Source organism: Thunnus albacares, chromosome 3 (assembly GCF_914725855.1).
Source record: "Thunnus albacares chromosome 3, fThuAlb1.1, whole genome shotgun sequence".
Lineage (NCBI taxonomy): Eukaryota > Metazoa > Chordata > Actinopteri > Scombriformes > Scombridae > Thunnus > Thunnus albacares.
Window position 1 is genome coordinate 6,884,920 of NC_058108.1, and position 18,205 is coordinate 6,903,124.

Genomic DNA, 18,205 nt, shown 5'->3' on the forward strand with positions numbered 1-18,205 from the left:
TAGATCCACAGTCAAGGGCCTCGGAAAGTCGAGTCTATCTGACACCCAGCAATGCATTGAGCAAAGTACTCCTGAAGGTGGTCCCCGTCCTGCTGCACAACAATTCAAAGTCAATAGAGACTTTCGCTGTCTTGGATGACGGAGCACAAAGGACTATGATTTTACCGGCCGCTGCCCAGCAGCTTGAGTTGAATGGTGAGTGTGAGACTCTTGCCTTACGCACTGTGCGAACTGACATTACACACCTCCTGGGGTCAAAGGTCAACTTTGAAATCTCCCCCAAAGGAAACCCGCAGAAACGCTACAAAGTGCGGGGTGCATTCACTGCTTCAGGTCTAGACCTGGTGGAGCAGACCTACCCAGTGCAAATGCTCCAAAGAAGGCACACTCACTTACGTGGAGTCCCACTGCAGCCATTCATTAATGTGCGTCCACTGGTGTTGCTTGGGTCGGATCATGTACACTTCATTACTGCCACTAAGCCAGTTCTCAGAGGAGCTACTGGTGGACTACTGGTGGTATAGCAATCCATACTGCCCTCGGATGGGCTTTGCAAGGTGCTGATGTGTGGGTGCCAGAACAGACCTCAGTGCAGCAGTGCCTCTTTACCTCAGTTTCTGGCGCAGATGACCTCCTGTATCGAAATGTCGAAAGGTTATGGCAACTCGATGTGCTACCCTCTCGCAATGAGAAAATGGTTGTTCGCTCTCGTGAGGATCAGGAAGCCATGAACCTTCTTGAAACCAAAACCCAGCGAGTCAACATTGAGGGAGTCCAGCGCTATACCACCCCTCTCTTGAGGAAGACAGGTGCACCTAAGCTTAATGGTTCCCCACATTCTGTCATGGCTCACCTGAGGGCCACAGAGAAGCGGCTCAAGAAAGACCCGGAGAAGGCAGCTCTCTACTCATCTGAGATCGGCAAGCTTATTCAGGCAAAGTATGTCAATAAGCTTGGGCCCAAGGAGGTGGATCAGTCTACAGAGGCATGATATCTCCCCCATCACCTTGTTTGCCACAATAACAAATCATGGTTAGTCTTCAACTGCTCATTCAGGTACAAGGGTGCCTCAGTGAATGACCAACTCCTGCCTGGGCCCACGCTTGGACCTTCATTGCTTGGTGTCCTCCTACGATTCAGGCAACACCAGGTTGCTGTGAGTGGAGACATCCGCTCCATGTTTCATCAGGTCCGACTCCTGCCTGAGGACAGACCGCTCCTCCGGTTCATCTGGAGAGACCTACGCTGTGAAGACCCACCAGATGTGTATGAATGGCAGGTGGTGCCATTTGGTACAACCAGCAGCCCATGCTGTGCCATCTTTGCTTTGCAGCAACATGCTCGTAAACACCAAGACAGTTATCCTGGTACGCTGCAATCGGTGCAGAAGAGCTTCTACGTGGACAACTGCCTCGAGAGCTTCCCCACCATACCTGCAGCCACACAAAGGGTAGATCAACTGCGTGTCCTGCTGGCTGAAGGAGGGTTCGATCTCAGACAGTGGGCAAGCAATCAACCAACTGTGGTAGCCCATCTTCCCCCTGATGCAAGATCCTCAACTACAGAACAGTGGCTAAGTCAAAATCGGACCGACCCACTGGAGCCAGCCTTAGGCCTTAGGTGGAACTGTGCTGCTGACACCCTTGGCTACCAGTACTGGCCCATCGTACATGCTGCGCTGACAATGAGGATGGCATATCAGGTACTGGCCAGTCAGTATGACCCTTTGGGGTTCATCGTGCCATTCACAACACGCGCCAAGGTGCTTATCCAGCAGCTTTGGTCCAAACAGAGGGGCTGGGATGACCCTGATATTCCTACAGTCCTCCGACATGACTGGGAGGACTGGGAGGCCTGGGAGAAAGAGCTGCAGCACCTCAGCAGAATATCCATTCCCCGCTGCTACTCACCAGTCTCTGTGGAAGGTGCAGACCCAGAGTACGATCTCCACATCTTTTGTGACGCCTCCGAACGGGCATATGGGGCTGTGGCCTACCTCACTGTACCTGTAGGAGATGTCATCCACACCTCCTTTGTGATGGCTATGTCAAGAGTTGCGCCTAAGAGACAACAGTCTATGCCCCGCTTGGAGTTGACACTCACCATCTGACAGACAACCCTGTGGTCTGACTACACCACGGTATTGGAATGGCTCCAATCAGACTGCTGTCGATATAAAGTTTTTGTTGGAACTCGAGTGTCAGAGATACAGGGGCTGACTGACAGACAGGCTTGGCGGTACGTAGACACCCAGAATAATCCGACTGACAACATAACAAGGGGTAAGCCCCTCCTGGCTCTGGTAGAGTCTAGTCGTTGGAGTCAAGGGCCTCCATTCCTGAAGCAGAGTGCTGAACATTGGCCAAAGAAGCCTGAGCATGAAACAGCATTGGGCTCATCAGAACTGAAAGGCATCACCTTCTGCTGTTTTATCACCGTAGAGCCCGACATCAGCATCCCAGATGCCTCTCAATTCAGTACATGGAAGGAGTTGGTGGAGGCAGCTCAGCAGGTATGTCAGGGTGCTCATGGGGCGGCAGTGGGCCCAGCAAACAGTCAGCTCATTAGTCACTGAGATGCAGAGATCTTCTTGTTGAGAGGGTGTCAAGCCCATAGCTTCCCAGAAGAAGTTGCTGCCCTCAAAGCGCAGAAACCTGTGTCAAACCACAGTCGTCTAGCCAGCCTTGCTCCGGAGTGGGATTCTTCCACTTGCATACTCCGAGTGGGAGGGAGGCTACGAAGACTGCAGAACTCAAGCATAGGAGAGATCCACCCTATTGTGTTAGACCCAAGGCACCCTGCGACAAAACTCCTCATCAAAGACATTGATGAACGTCTGTTGCACCCAGGCACAGAGCGGGTGTATGCAGAGATACGCAGGCAGTATTGGATCTTGCGAGGACGGCAGGCTGTCAGACATCACCAACTCAACTGTCCGTAGGAGTACGGAGAAGCGCTGGGGGGTTATCTTCAAGTGCCTCACGACCCGCGCCATTCACACCGAGCTCCTCAACTCTATGGATGCGGATGCCTTCCTCCTTGCTCTTCGTCGGTTCGTCGCAAGACGGGGCCGACCAAAGGAGATACTATCAGATTGTGGTACAAACTTCCGTGGGGCTGAGCGGGAACTCCGTGAAGCTTTTGCAGCCATGGAACCACAACTGAAAGAACAGCTGACAGAATACCAGATCGACTTCCGATTTAACCCACCAAACGCTCCCCACTTTGGTGGAGTATGGGAGAGGGAAGTTCGTTCCATCAAGGCTGGTCTTCAAGTTGCAGTGGGGAGCCAGGCCGTTTCAGAGGATGTCCTACACACAACCTTAGTGGAAGTAGAGGGGATATTGAACTCAAAACTGCTAGGGTACGTGTCAGCTGACGTCGCTGACCCTGACCCCATCACGCCTAACATCCTTCTCATGGGGCGGCGTGATGCAGTGCTGCCTCAAGTGGCCTATGTCCCGTCGGGCATAGGGCGGCGAAGATGGCGCCACTGTCAGGTTCTTGTGGACCAGTTTTGGATCCAGTACATACGGAGTTACTTACCTACTCTTCAGGCACGGCAGAAATGGCAGAGGTCATCAAGTAACATGACTGTGGACTCAGTCGTCCTGATTATGGATCCATCGCTTCCCAGAGCTCAATGGCCCATCGGGAGAATTATTAAGACGGTCACCAGTCAGGACAGATGCATCAGAACTACAGAAGTCCTGGTGAAAGGTAAAGTCTATACAAGACCAGTTGCTCGCCTAATCCAGCTCTCTGCTCTCAAGGACGATATCAAAGACACTTGAAGAATTCCATTATTACACATTTGCTGCTCAAATGTGGGGGCGGCTGTTGGGAATTCTGTACATTTAGAGACTTTTATTTTGAAATTACGATTCCTATTTACACTTCCTTTCTTCGTTTGCCGGCTTTCCTGGTGCAGAAGTCACTGATGATGTAAGTTGCAATATCACAGCTATAAGGTGCAGGTAGCATGATAACTCTCTCTGTATTTCATGACATGGCATTGTCTAGGTTATGCTAAGTGTGTTCATTATTTGTTTAGTAATTAGCATGTTCGGAAACTAGCCTTGCTAGGCGCTAAGCTAATTTGTTAGCCTTGTTAGTTCGCTGTATGACTGTGAACACAGTTCATGTGGTTTCAGTTTGTGTTATTATAACAAGAGTGATTACTGCCCCAGTTTAGGTTAACATTCACCCTGAGAGGATTTAGATCTCATTTGATGACTTTAAATGTTTAATTAGTACTGGTCATCATTAGCCATGTAACAACAAATATGAACAGTGACAACTCAGAGACATTATGTGTATTTGTTTGTTCTTTATTTCAGAAACTGTAATGATCTGCACCACTAAGTTGTACTACTTGTACCACTCTTACACTGCAAGTAAAGGAGTTAAACGACAATGATGACTCTGTGCTCTCTGACCGGAGCCCTGTAGTGGTCAATCATAACACAGACCAGTTTCAGGGGGTCGAGTACCCAACAATTAAAGAATACTGAATCATGAATCAATCACAAAAAAACACTCTTGTAACTTTATTATTTTCCTTCATAAGCCAAAAAGCTTCTCCTTTCTTCTTTTCCATTTCAGGTACATCTCAGCTCCTTCAGGAAATATGATGTCACACAGCTGCATGGCTCCTACAAAATCATCCTGTGTCTGAAAAGAATGTCAGACTGTCACAAGCTAAATATTTCATTTAAATATATTCTGCAGGCTACAGCTGTTTTTATTGCTCATTTATGTTGGTTTTGTTCTTTCAGTAATTAACAGGTTTAAATTGTCTATTTGTGTCTTATTCTTTGACAGCCAGACGCTGCTATAGATCTATAATCAAATGACAAAACATTGGAGCCGTTATCAGGTGTTTTCCTTTCAGCTATCACAATTTGTAGAAATTATTATGTAACAGTGTAAAGTGTTAATTAATTGTATTAATGAATTTTAAGTTTAAACTTTGAAGTTTAAACTTACTTAATAACTACTACATATTGATAGTTGACCTTGGCATATTTGACAGTTGAGGTGCTGTGGGTCAGGAGTAGCTAGTTGTCGTCCCCTCATGTGGGAGGACGTCCTTTTTGATGAATTAAATTTCTCTGTCCTCACGTCTCTCTCTCACATCCTCGCGAGGAGGAGCTCAGATGCAAGAAAGAGACGCAAGTGAGGGAAGTGAGGAGACACATTAGCATAATGAAAAGCTCCCTCTGTCTGAAACAAGTCGTTGTAGCTCCTGTCTCTTTAAGGCTCCCCTCCCGATGAGCCTACTCTGTTCTGATTGGATAGTGTCTGGAAGTCTGCCGAAGAGACTACGTAAACAAACAATAGTTTCGCCTTCTATACTCAAAGTGTAAACATCTCAAATACATCTATACATATTCAAGCCCGAATCCGATCCAAAATATGCAAGCGGACAATGTGAACAGCCTGTGGAACAACAACAACCTCAACACAGAACAGACGGCCATTTGTGACCATGTGTGAACAATGTGATATCAGTTTGATGGGTAAGTAGCGGTCACTTTGCAAACAGGCTGAAACCCTGGTTTTTGACTTTCAGGGATCATTCTTATATATGTTCACCTCATGTTTTGGAACTTTGATCATGTTTAACTTAGACATCCAACATCATAACAGTATAAAAATAACAGAAAATCACAAAAAGCATGAATTGTCCCCTTTAACGCATGTGATGCATTTAGAGTTTTCGTTTCGCCAGTGGTCTTACAATAGCTTGAAACGCCCTCTTTATTACTACTACAGCTATCATTAATTGATCTATACGAGCTGTCAAATATTCTGAATCAGAACAGATTTGAAATTTGCTTCATTCTACATTGTTTAACATCCTACACATCACTCCACTGAGCTCATCATGATCAAATATAGGTATCTTTTACATTGTTTTCTGTGTAAAACATGTTTTTTTTCCCAAACTACATACACAAAAAAGGGCAGGGAGCTGTGAAATGCAAAAAAGTGAGAGAATTTAGTATGCTCAATATGTGCACTGATTTTAAGAACACAGAAAAGGCTCAGATCAGCAAACACTCTGGATTGCTCTTCTACTGGGCTCTTCATACCATCCTAAAAGTCTCAAAGACAATCTACCAGTGGGACAATTCTTAAGCCTGAGGTGATCATGTTCCAGCCAAACTGAGTTTATCTCCAAAGACATGATTAAGAGGTTTAAGAAACATGGGTATAGCAACTTCAAGGTTTTTGGGATGTTCCATCCCCTACATATATTGTCTTCTCTGTATCAATAATGTGAACATCCCATTATTGCTTTGTATGATATACAGTATTTTCCTGCTTTTTCTCTATTTCTAGAGACATATAAGCATAAACCTCTCGATGCTGCCTGAGGAAGAACACCAAGCTTGAAACGCGTTGCATTCCAGAATATCTGCTGATTCATGCCTTTTCTGTTCTTTATGCCATTTAGTGCCTGTATTCATGTACATACCGAGCATATCCAGTTCTCTCACTTTTTTTCTCCTGTACTGTTTTCTGAGTATTTTCCCTGTTTGGGAAGCTTTTTCCACTCTTTTCTGTGGTTTGTCAGACTATATACAGTATGTTGTTTGCAGCGATGATTTGTTTTTCTTTGGAACATGAATGTCAAATGCAGAAAGTTATATGTTGTATTATTGTGTGTCATGTGATCCTATGTGGGATGGACCATTTTTTACGTTATTACATGGAAAAAAAGTCAGAATTAATTAAACTTCCAGTTGAACTTACCAAAGGTTATTATACAGTAACCTGACAGTAATCATTACTGTAATTTTCTACATCTATATAAAACACAGACGATGGGATTAAGACAATTACATTTTAATCAACACAGTGTAACAGTTTAACTTTTACATCACATATCTTGTAGCAGTTTAAGTTTTACGCAAATAACAGCTAATTTTAAAAGAACATTTTATTTCCTTGAGTTTCACTTCTGCTGACATCCATAGTCTTCGAAAATACCAATCATCTCCTCAATACCCAAACAGGTCCGTCTGTATGCCACAGTTTGACACTCTGCGCTCGTAGGCCAGTACTCGATCCAGGTTCTCTCACCAAGTACATACTGATAACTGAGGAGAGCAAAGTAAAAATCATTGTATGTTCATGTGGTCAGCTACCTGTAGTGCTCTAGATTTAACTTTTTGGATTGAAATATAAACAGATGAAAAAGCACGACTCCCTCCCTTCCATAAAAGGTAATATAGCAACAAACTAAGCTGCACATGACAGGCAAACCTGATTTTGTGTATGTTTTGGTAATAGAAAGCGGTGAAACAGTTTATTGGAGATGATGTTATGAGGGGGGTGCACACACACAAAGAACACACTTACGATTTCTCCTGGTCATCATAGAAAATATCTTTGGATGTGCCCATGATAAGGAAGGTTTTGTTAGGCTCCAGATCTAAAGCCTCTCTGCAATGTGGATAACTCAGGAACGCGCGCAGCTTACCCTCAGGACCCACATCAGAACTTCCTGTAATTACAATGCAGGAGAAGAGCAAGAAAATGCTTATGGATTAAATGCATAACTAAAGGTGCAGTATGAAACATAACTATTGTATTCTCACATCTTCCAAGTGGAATTATGCTTAAAGCAACAGTTTGACATTTTTGAGAAATGTGCACATTCGCTTCCTGGTGACTCAGATAAGAAGAATGATAACACAATTATATACAGTATGTACGGTGAATATGAAGCTACAGCAGCAGCCAGCCAAGTAAGTGGCTAGCCTGGCTGTGTCCAAAGGTAACAAAACCTGCCTACTAGCACCTCTAAATTTCTAATTAACATGCATCTCATTTGTTTAATCTGTTCCAAAATTGAAGTGTAAAAGCAATGATTCATCATTTTATGGGGGGGTTGTATACCAGACTATTTCTTGACCAGGACCAGTAACTTCCTGCAGTCTCCACTAGTTACCTATCAATGCAAGCTAAACTATCCAGCTGCTGGCTGTAGCTTCCTGAGAGTGGTATCAATCATCTAATCTCACTCTTGGCAAGAAAGTAATTTCCCAAATATTCCCCAAAATGTCAAACTAAAATATCTAAGGTAGTGGCAAAAAATGTCACCTATTTTCAGGCACTTTTGTTTCATTTTGAAGGTTCAAAGCAGATAAATACCCACCTTCCTTGATGACTTCCAGTATCCGCATTGCATAAATGTCGGTGGACCCAACGTGTTCAAAGTCTTCCACTCTCACTTTGTACCCTGAGGACAGACAAGATGCAGATGTTAGCTCATGTGGTCCCTTACTTATTTCCTCGACCTTTCACTAATACAAATGCAGTCCATCTACATTCTCTTACCAAAATCAATTGTGCTGGTCGGTGTAGTCTCACATAACTTAGCTGTGCGCTGATGGTTGGTGATTCCTTCTTTCTTCTGCATACTGCAGTTCTCTGGAAACAGACAATGGGCACAAAATAAATACACAACTGATGACCTGATGACCTAAATAAGCACATGTGCATATGTGTGGACAATAGTTGGGAACTTCTTTATCAGAAACATCAGTTTCTTCTACACAGCCATACATTGCTTTCCCGGACCCACAGTCCATGACATCCTGGATAGGCTCCCGGAGCTGCTGCACTCAGTCCCGTCCTTGACCAAACAAGTAATAGTTCATGTGGGGACAAATGATACTGCTCATCAGCAGTCTGATTTTAATGACCTCTTCAAGTTAGTTTCAAATTCCTAAGTAGCTGTGGAATGACTTTCTTTATCTCTAGTCCAGTCACCACACTTGCCTGTGGATCAGGGCGTTTCAACAGACTCCTCAGTCACAATATCGGCTTTATTTACAATTTTAATCTGTTCTGGAATCCACACTCTATATTTAAAGGCGATGTGTGCACTGGGAACCTCCACTGGCAGCCCTGCGCCTCTCCTTGCCATGATGGTCCTGATCAATGCACGGTCTATTGGAAATAAGTCATTTATCCTGAATGACTTATTTTGTAGTGAAAGTGTAGACTTTATATTCTTGACTGAAACATGGCAGCAGAATATGGTAGGGCTGCTTGATTATGGCAAAAATCATAATCATGATTATTTTGGTCAATATTGAGGTCACGATTATTTAACACAATTACTCATTGGAAAGAGTTAGACCTCCTTCTGATCAATAACACATTATTTAACCATGGAGCTCCGGGCTGATCTGTTTGTTTCACTGTGCCAATCAGTGGTGGCTGGTGACTCAAAAAATTGGGGAGCGCAGGAGGAAAACCAACATGGAATCTTACAACAAACTGCATCATAATATATCATTGTCCCTCACCTGACAAGATCGGAGGGGTGGGGGGCAATTTTATATGCCAATAAAACAATTTGCTTTCAAAAACAAAAATCCCTGAGTGGTGACATTTAGCATATACATGTTGTTTCTAAACAAAGAATTACTCATTTTAGCCGTGGAATGGTTTAGAATGTGTCTAACAAATTTTACTAACAAAGTGAAATTCAAATTTATAGTATTTAAAGTCATACAAGAACCACCAGTCAAATGTAAAATTGCACACAAACCCCCAAACTTAGCTAACAAAAAGTCCAAAGCTTGCTGATGTTTCAATAAGGTCAATCTATGAGACTTTAAAGTATCCTTAATGAGTGAAAACTCTTTCATAGTCCATGTTAGTGTAGTAGAATGGAAATGTATTCTTGTCTGGTTTAAGCAGGCCTGTAATGTTTTAGTCTCGATTACTCAGCGATCGGTAGTCAATCATTGTCTGTGGGTAGCCTATAAACACAGGTAGTTGTTTTCGCTCCACTCCCCTGATGCTGAATGCATGCCCCGTCTCACTGGACTTCTGCAATTGCTGCAGATCCCTCCGTGGTGACTCGCCTCCCTCAGAAGTGACCCTCTCACTGTCTGCTGTCAGTCCCCATGTGTAGTGGCAGCTTAGGCACCATAAACTCTGTCCTCCCCTGAGCTTGCATACGCTGCCTGATTGGACTGTGGGCTTTGGTCAGCATTTAGCAGCTTCACCTGGGAGCTGCTGCGGCAATTCTGGCCCACGCCACAAGAATGCTGCTGCTTTGCCTATAATTGGTGTTAACAATCATCGTCTTTAAGAATTGTTTGGTCGGGTCATGCGGTGTTGTGGGCCAGCAGAACCATGACTAGTATTCTTTTAGCTGAGCCATTTTAGGTGTGTGAGTGTGTGTGTGCATTGTGAGAGGGGGTTTTTCTTTTCTTTTGTAGTTATCGTTTGTTTATTCACAGTTTTGCTTAGTTCAGTTCATTCATTTGTCTCTATAGCTTACATAATGATTTCACATAAATAATATTGTTTTCATGGCTTATTCTGTTTTTTTTTTTCGTTGTGCAAATACAGGGCTTTTTTTAATGTCTGCAATAAATATTCTTTGGTGTAGTTTATTGTGTTTATTTTGTTCCTAAGTTGCTGGTTAGGTGTTCAATCATCTGACCAACTGATATTGTTTTGGAGAGTGTTTCTTTAGTTTGATTTTGTTTGTTTGTTCATTATTTTCTTTTTTTCTTGTTTTGTTACACCACTGGCAGGAGGCCCTTTTTCTATAGCTGTTGATAACCAGTGTTAATCGTTTCAACATCAGGGCCACTGTATGGTGTTTTTGTTTGTTTGGTTGAATACTTTACTGATTTTGTATTCCTTTTTAATTTTCAGAAGCTATATGTTAGCTCACTCCATAGCATCTCTGTCTTACAAACATGAGGGTGTAGGTTCAATTCCACCCATTGCTGATTTTAATCTTGGTAGATTTTTCAATTGTGTTCAGCCTCCAGTTATGCAATCTAAATTCGCTTTCAGCAATCACACACAATTTCTACAGAAATTACATTTTCTAGTTATTCTTATTCCTCCGTATGTTTTTTGCAAGCTTTCAACTCCTCTATACTTTGAGCGATAGAAACCATTCAAATATCAAAATGTTCAGCTCTTTCAGGACATGTGAGCTATTACTTTTCAGCTTTCTATCATAATACAGTGATTCTATATAATTTTTTTAAATATTAAAATTTATAATAGAAAGTCTATGGGAGGAATGTTTGAAAGCTAATATCTCAAAAACTAAAAGTACCAATGGTACCAAACATGGTACCAATAGCGCCACGATGTGGTCAGTTATTAAATGTTTTATTTTTGGCTAATAACTCATGAACGATAAGACCTATCAAAAAAATATGGTCAGGATGCTCCTTGGATGATGCTGATTAGACTGATATAGGCCACGCTCATTTGCGCATATAAATTTATTCCGCCATTTTGTTTTTTTCAAGAAACATATGTTTTGCTTCTGTTGGCAGATATTTCATCCAATCTTCATGAAACTTGGTACATACTCTGTTTAGAGGACCCTGAATACAACTTATTCATTTGTTTTCAGATACCACTTACGGTTCGTTTGTTATTGGTTAGCAAACTTTTGAAGGTCTGGCCTAATGCACTTAATGGTCAATAACTCCTCAATACTGAGTCTAGATTGCGACCAAATTTAGGGATGTTGTACACAAAGTGACCTTACAGAAGTGTGTAACATTTCATAAGTTTCTGCCAAAAGGGGGCGCTAATGAAACGAAACTTGGTACACAGGTTTTCCATGAGAATCTGCACGACATACTGAATCATGGCACCAATAGTCCCACCTTGTGGTCATAAATAAAACACCACCACACTACTTATTAACTACCAAATCTCTTAAATGTAACATGCCATGATAATCAAATTGTATTTGTACAGATGGAGATCCTGAACAAGTGTTTAGTATTTTCAGCAATGCTTTGTGATTCCTTTCAGTTTCAGCATTCACACACATTTTCCGCAGGAAATGCATTTCTAGTTATTCTTTTATTACTCATTTTTGCTAATGTTAAAATAAAGAATTATTGATGGTTGGAATCACGTCTCTTGCTTCTTAGTGTAATGAACCTGATTGCCTTTTTGGGTTATTGGCACTGGTCTTAGGTAATATTTGTCCCTGAAAAACCTCCATGGTGGCGTAGTTGGATTCCTTTGATTACACTGGTTAGTGCCCTACATACTATTCTCTTGCTGACATTAGAGTCGCTAGTGTGGCTGTTGTTTAATCTTCTGTCAGCGTCAAGTCCTCCATCTTTACTCAGGTGCAATACTAAATCGCTGCAGTTTACAGACAAAGCAGAATGATCACCCCCAAACCACTGATCAAGATATGCTTTACCTCTTTGAAGCACATTGTTTGTGTTGTGTTTATGTGTTTCTTTTACAAGAATTTTAGGTGTATGGTTTGCTTAGGTACGCTTGCTGTAGACAGATTTGATCATCCGTGAGACTTCATCCCGCTTACCTTCAGCACATGTGCATTCAGTATTTTTGCAGAGCCTCAAAAGCTTGCCATCTGTTCTCTCTGGATGGTAGAATTTCACACAACGTGTCTCTGCAATGAGAAAGACAGATATTTAAAAATTAAAGCTGCAAGCAGCGATGAACGGGCCCTCGCGCCTCTATGCACGTTGGGCCACGACGCAATCGAAGGTCTTCTGTCACGGGCATGTAGATGTCTTCAGACCTGGGCTGTTTCAGACAATGCAAGAAGGAGATAAACATCACTTCCTTTGTCCACTGTTTTGCCTGCTGCTGGGGCTGCTTTGCTGACATTCTTTAGGGGGCGCTATTCAGCCAGTTTGCATCACTGATGGAATATTGTCATGTAGACGTGTTCAGGCCAGGACTCTTATCAAACGTGTGAAGTTTGGTGCAGACTGGAGCATGTACAATAAAGTTATAGCAACTTCCTCTGTCATGGCGAAGCATCAAATCTCAATGGTGCTTGGACTTATAGTTTAGACATCAGAACCATTTGTTTGACACAAAGTCCATGCCTAGAGATTGCCACCCCATTGGTTTACATTGTTAGGTGTGATGTGGCACTACAACTTTCAGGGCTTACAATATCTGAACCGTCCGAGTTATTACAAAGTTTTTAACAACTTCTGTTCGGCACAGTGTCATAAGTCATGTATTGAAGTTTGAAGCTGATACCATTAACGCCCTAGGAGGAGATAGCGTTTCTTGGGGGTCCAAAATTGGCGCAAAGTTGTACATTGGGTATATTGCGGACTTCCTGTTGGATTTAGGTTAGGGGTGTTACATATGATTTGTAGGTCTTGATGAGAGGAATAATTGAGTTTTGGTTGGATCTCTCTACGACATTCCTACGGGCCGTGGCAGCCATATTAGATACATAGGTGGCGCCATAGAGCACCTTGTGGCACTTTGGGGGATAATTTTTACATTTTATCAAATTTTTCACCAGACCTGATGTGTGCGCCAAATTTGGTGAGTTTTTGAGCATGTTTAGGGGGTCAAATTAAGGGTTGAAGTGGCGTAATAATAAAGAAAGAATAAGAAGAAGAAAGAAACAACACACGAAATACAATAGGGTCTTCGCCCCTTTGGGGCTCAGGCCCTAATAAGGAAGAAACAAACACATGAAATACAATAGGGTCTTCGCCCTTTGGGGCTGAGGCCCTAAATATTTTGTGCTGATTGCAGTACATCACAAAATGAACATAAAATACTTTGGGAATCTAATAATGTCTGCTTATTCATCCTGTTAATTACTCTGAACATTTATCAGCAGCAAAGAAAAATCATGAAGCTCACAGAGGCAGCATATAGTATAAGTGTCTTTGAGACTCACGTTCATAGTATTCATAGACAGACACAGCAGCTGGTTGTAAGACGCCCACTTTCAGCTTCTGATGAATCCTAAAAGCAATCTCCTCTGGACGTTCACGAGAAACCTATGGAGAGATGTAAGACAGAGGTGAGACAGAGATAAATAGAACAAGGCAGAGAGAAAAGGGGTAGAGGGAGGTAATACTGATGCCTTGCCTTGTCCAGGTAGATGATGAGTGAGCCTCTTTCTGACAGGACCTTGTTCATCTCATATTTTGCAATATTGCGGGCATGTCCTTTGGACAACTACACACACAAACATACACACAAACATGATTAGACAATTTTCTAGACCATAAAACACATCTCTATATGGGTATGTGCATATCTGTAAAGACTCTTACTGAATCGAGGTCTTTTGTGTTAACGGTGAAGCCTGTTAGCAAGCCAATATCCAAGATTGACATTTTTGCATCACGCTCCTTGTCCTTAAAGCTGAACACAGAAAATGGACAGAATATTTTAAAAAACAGAAAAAAGATGGAGAGAAAGTAAGTGAAGGGAAGTTTTTTTAATCAAATCAAATACAGACATGGCTGAAAATATTGGTATCTTCCATCTTAAAAAAAAACAACTTATTTTTCTCTGTATTAAGGTGAAACTGACAGGAGTATATAGTATCCATCATTCGTTATTTCACATTGAATATAACTGAAACTTTGCTTTTGATTTACAACTTAACATATTATTTAATACAATAAAACAAATGAAAATGACATGGCCAAAAATATTGGTACCCTTAAGTTAATATTTTGTAACACAGCCTTTGGAGGCAAAAACTGCAGTCAAGCGCTTTCTGTAACTCTGTATAAGGTTTCTGCATTTCTCCACCAGTAGTTCAGCCCACTCTTCTTGAGCAAACTGCTCCAGTTCTCTTAGGTTTGATGGGTGCCGTCTCCCAACTACAAGTTTTTGCTCTTTACACAGATGTTCAATGGGATTAAGATCAGGACTCATAGCAGGCCACTTCAGAACGGTCCAACATTTTCCTCTCATCCACTCTTGGGTGCTTTTGGATGTATGTTTGGAGTCATTATCCTGCTGGAAGACCCATGACCTGCGACTAAGATACAGCTTTCCGACACTGGGCTGTGTGTTTCACCCCAAAATGCTGTGATAGTAGGGATGTGCAGAGAGCCCAGTATTTGTATTTGTATTTATATTTGTTGAGTTCTCAATCTCAATCAAAACACTGTTCAAGGTGAGTGGTGCATTATTTTAATAAAATGAAAGGGTACCAATAATTTTGCCCACGTCTGTATCTTTAAAGATTTCAGATGTTTCAAAAAACATTTTAAATTAGGAGAAAGAAGCAAGAAAAGTGTGAGGTGAGGGTTGATAATGAAGAAATAAATCAGGGACTCGAGGGGCAGGGCGATTAAAAATCATTGCTGATTTTGCCCTTCTTCTGCATCCTGCATGCAATTGAAAATTATGGTAAAACTGAGTGTAAGTTAACTTTTTTCATAAAGTGCCTTTCAAAACCAGAGTTACAAGGTGCTGTGCAATGCAAACAATTGAGAGAAAAATAGAATAAAAAAGAAAAAAAAAGTTTAACAACACGTAATATCAATATAAAAACAATAAACCATAAAAACTACGCAGAAGTCAGATACAATTAAAGCTGCAAGCAGCGTTGAACTGGCCTTCGCGCCCTTGCACACGTCGGGCCGTGGCGCAATCGAAGGGCTTCTGTGACGGGCATGTAGATGTCTTCAGACCCAGGCTGTTTTCAGACAGTGCAAGAAGGAGATAAACATCGCTTCCTTTGTCCACTGTTTTGCCCACTGTTGGGGCTGCTTTACTGAAATTTCGTAGGGGGTGCTATTCAGCCAGTTTGCATCACTGATGGAATATTGTCATGTACACGTGTTCAGGCCGAGAGTCTTATCAAACGTGTAAAGTTTGGTGCAGATTGGAGCATTTACAATAAAGTTATAGCAACTTCCTCTGTCATGGTGAAACATCAAATCTCAACGGTGTGAGGATGAGAATTTTCTGCAGGGTGAGACATGGCTGCCTTGCTCACACCTGTGTCATAAAAATCATGCAAGTTTTGTGCCCATTCACTTGAATTTCAATTAGTAAATTGTAAACCCTTGATGAGTTGTGTGTAAAACAAATTAATTTCCTAATTTTCATCAAGTCTATTTTTAGGAATGTAAAGACTTTTAACTAGGGATGCACAACATTGGATTTTTGCCGATATCCGATATGCTGATGTTTCCAACTCATTGTGGCCGATTGCCGATGCCGATATATGCACATATTTTTACCAGCTGGCTGAGGAGGCTATTATGCATGCAAGCATAGATTATACTATGATCAAGAAAGACAAGATATGAAGGAAGAACTTAGGAAGACTGGAGTTCAGTAGCTCAGCATTAAAGTTCTTCGCTCATATAGGCTATAGTCTTTCTTGATCATTGATACAATATATGATTGCATGTGTAATAGTCTCCTCAGCCAAGTGGAAAAAATATGTGCATATATCAACATCGGCAACTGGCAAAAATGAAAAAGTAATTATGTTAAATAATCATGATCTCAATATTGAACAAAAATAATTGTGATTATGATTTTTGCCATAATCGAGCCCTAAAAACAACATAAATTGTGATTTACATACATACACACACACAGAGTTTAAATATGTGGTAAATTGTAAATATGTATGTAATTGTTTTCTTTAAGAAACTGTTACTTGAACATTTTTCAGTGTGCTCCTAAAGTTATATGTGTGCTCCTAATTTTTTTCCATTTAGGAGCACATGTACTCCTTGAAAAAAAAGTAAGGATTGAACACTGCTGTCGGTGACCTTGTCTACAAAAAAAGATAAAAACATTTCACAGTCAGTATTTGAAAAGACAGGTGGAGGGGCAGGGTTCACTAATCTATTGATAGCGTTAAATAAAGCTCTGGGATTATTTTTGTTGCAATCAATTAGATTAGAAAAATAAGCAGTACTTGCCTCTTTCACCTTCTTATTAAAAGATGAAAGTAGTTCTGTCATGTGAATAAAATGAACCTCAAGTATAGTGTTTTTCCACCTCTACTCAACCTTTCTGCACTCTGTTTTAAGACAGCGTATGTTGTCATTCATCCAAGGGGATGAGTTAGCTGTATATGTAATTGTTTTGTTTTTATAAGTGGAGCAACAACATCTAGGGTTGACAAACAGGTTATTAAAGGAGCAGACTAAATCGTTGGTCTGAGCAGGCAAAACCATATCCTTACTGAGATCTGCAAAGACAGAGGCAAATTTGTCTGCAGAATGGCTGTTGAGAGTGTGAGAATGGGTTGTGCATTTGATGGATTGGGTGTCAGCATTGAAAACAATATCAAAAATAATACATTTGTGGTCGGACACAAAAAAGTCATCAATGCATATGCTATTAAGATTCAGACCCAAGATAAAAACCAAATCAAGAGTGTGACCATGATTGTGGGTTGGCCCTGATACATGTTGCATTAATTTTAAAAACTGCATTGTGCTTAAGAATTCAGCGGCAAATTTATCTGATGCATCATCAACATGAAAATTGAAATCACTGACTATGAGAACTTTGGCAAGTCTAACATCCACAGAAGATAACAACTTAGCAAATTCAATTAGGAAGCCATTAATTGGGCCAGGTGGGCGGTAAATGAACACAAAGTAAAAAGGATTAGTCATGTACGCCTCAAAAGCGTTGAACTCGCCTATGTCCACAGAGCGGCATAAACTGTTTGGAAAAAACAGCAGCCAAGGCTCCTCCTCAACCAGATATGTGCCCCCGGAACCAGCTCTCGTTCGGAGGAATGGCCACCCGCTTCGGCTGCAGGACTCTCTGGGTGGGCAGTGCCAGTGTGCATTTAAGGCAGCTAAGGAAGGGTGGTAGTAGAGGCCGAGATCAGTTGTGACATCAGTGAGGAGAGCGATCGAGCCGCCTGGGCGATAAGGCTGGAGGACTGCATATGGGAGATATGCTTTGCCTGGGCGGTGGTGATGATTGAGATAAAGCTGTCAACCAGCTGATCCTTTTTTCAAAGTTCTGTCTTCAGGGGGTAGATATGCTACAATAACTAAAAGTATATTAAAATATATATGGCATAAAACTGGTTCAGAACTAGATAAAAAGGCAATTTCTGACACAGCTTCTGGCGGGTGAGCGACAAAGGAGAGCAACAGAAAGAGCAGGGAAGAAGTGAAATAATGAAGGACCATAGCTTGTTAGAAAATGTTCTGTATAAAGCCATGTTGCTGAAACACAAGTCAGTGTTACGTCTTGATTGTACTCACAAAACTTCTATTTTCAGCTTGTATATCTTCTCATCATCTTCCATTTTCTCTGGAGGAGCAAACAGTAGATGTAGTATTTAGTTTATTAGTATTTTATATAGTTTTTCTCATTAAAGAAAAAAACTTGAGGAACACAAAAAGCAACAAATAAAGACTAATATATAAAGTGG

The 18,205-nt window shown here is 41.5% G+C and overlaps 2 protein-coding genes across 2 annotated transcripts in view; one reads left to right on the top strand and one right to left on the bottom strand.

Annotated features, from left to right (window-relative positions):
• The first annotated feature begins 2,828 nt into the window (after positions 1-2,828).
• Positions 2,829-4,417, top strand: LOC122978931. Its single transcript, XM_044346025.1, has 2 exons — positions 2,829-3,945; positions 4,341-4,417. Exon 1 carries the CDS (start codon positions 2,829-2,831, stop codon positions 3,792-3,794), a length of 966 nt encoding a protein of 321 aa, XP_044201960.1. The 3' UTR covers positions 3,795-3,945; positions 4,341-4,417.
• A 2,422-nt stretch (positions 4,418-6,839) lies between these two features.
• LOC122978938 (complement C3-like) overlaps positions 6,840-18,205 on the bottom strand; it is a 34,817-nt gene continuing 23,451 nt past the window's right edge. Inside the window, exons 35-43 of the mRNA XM_044346033.1 lie at positions 18,036-18,084; positions 14,097-14,187; positions 13,909-13,998; positions 13,715-13,817; positions 12,359-12,448; positions 8,353-8,445; positions 8,171-8,254; positions 7,372-7,516; positions 6,840-7,109 (exon numbers count right to left, since the gene is read on the bottom strand). Of these exons, the coding sequence (XP_044201968.1) occupies positions 6,965-7,109; positions 7,372-7,516; positions 8,171-8,254; positions 8,353-8,445; positions 12,359-12,448; positions 13,715-13,817; positions 13,909-13,998; positions 14,097-14,187; positions 18,036-18,084 (890 nt within the window). The 3' untranslated portion in view covers positions 6,840-6,964. The remainder of the gene's footprint in view (positions 7,110-7,371; positions 7,517-8,170; positions 8,255-8,352; positions 8,446-12,358; positions 12,449-13,714; positions 13,818-13,908; positions 13,999-14,096; positions 14,188-18,035; positions 18,085-18,205) is intronic.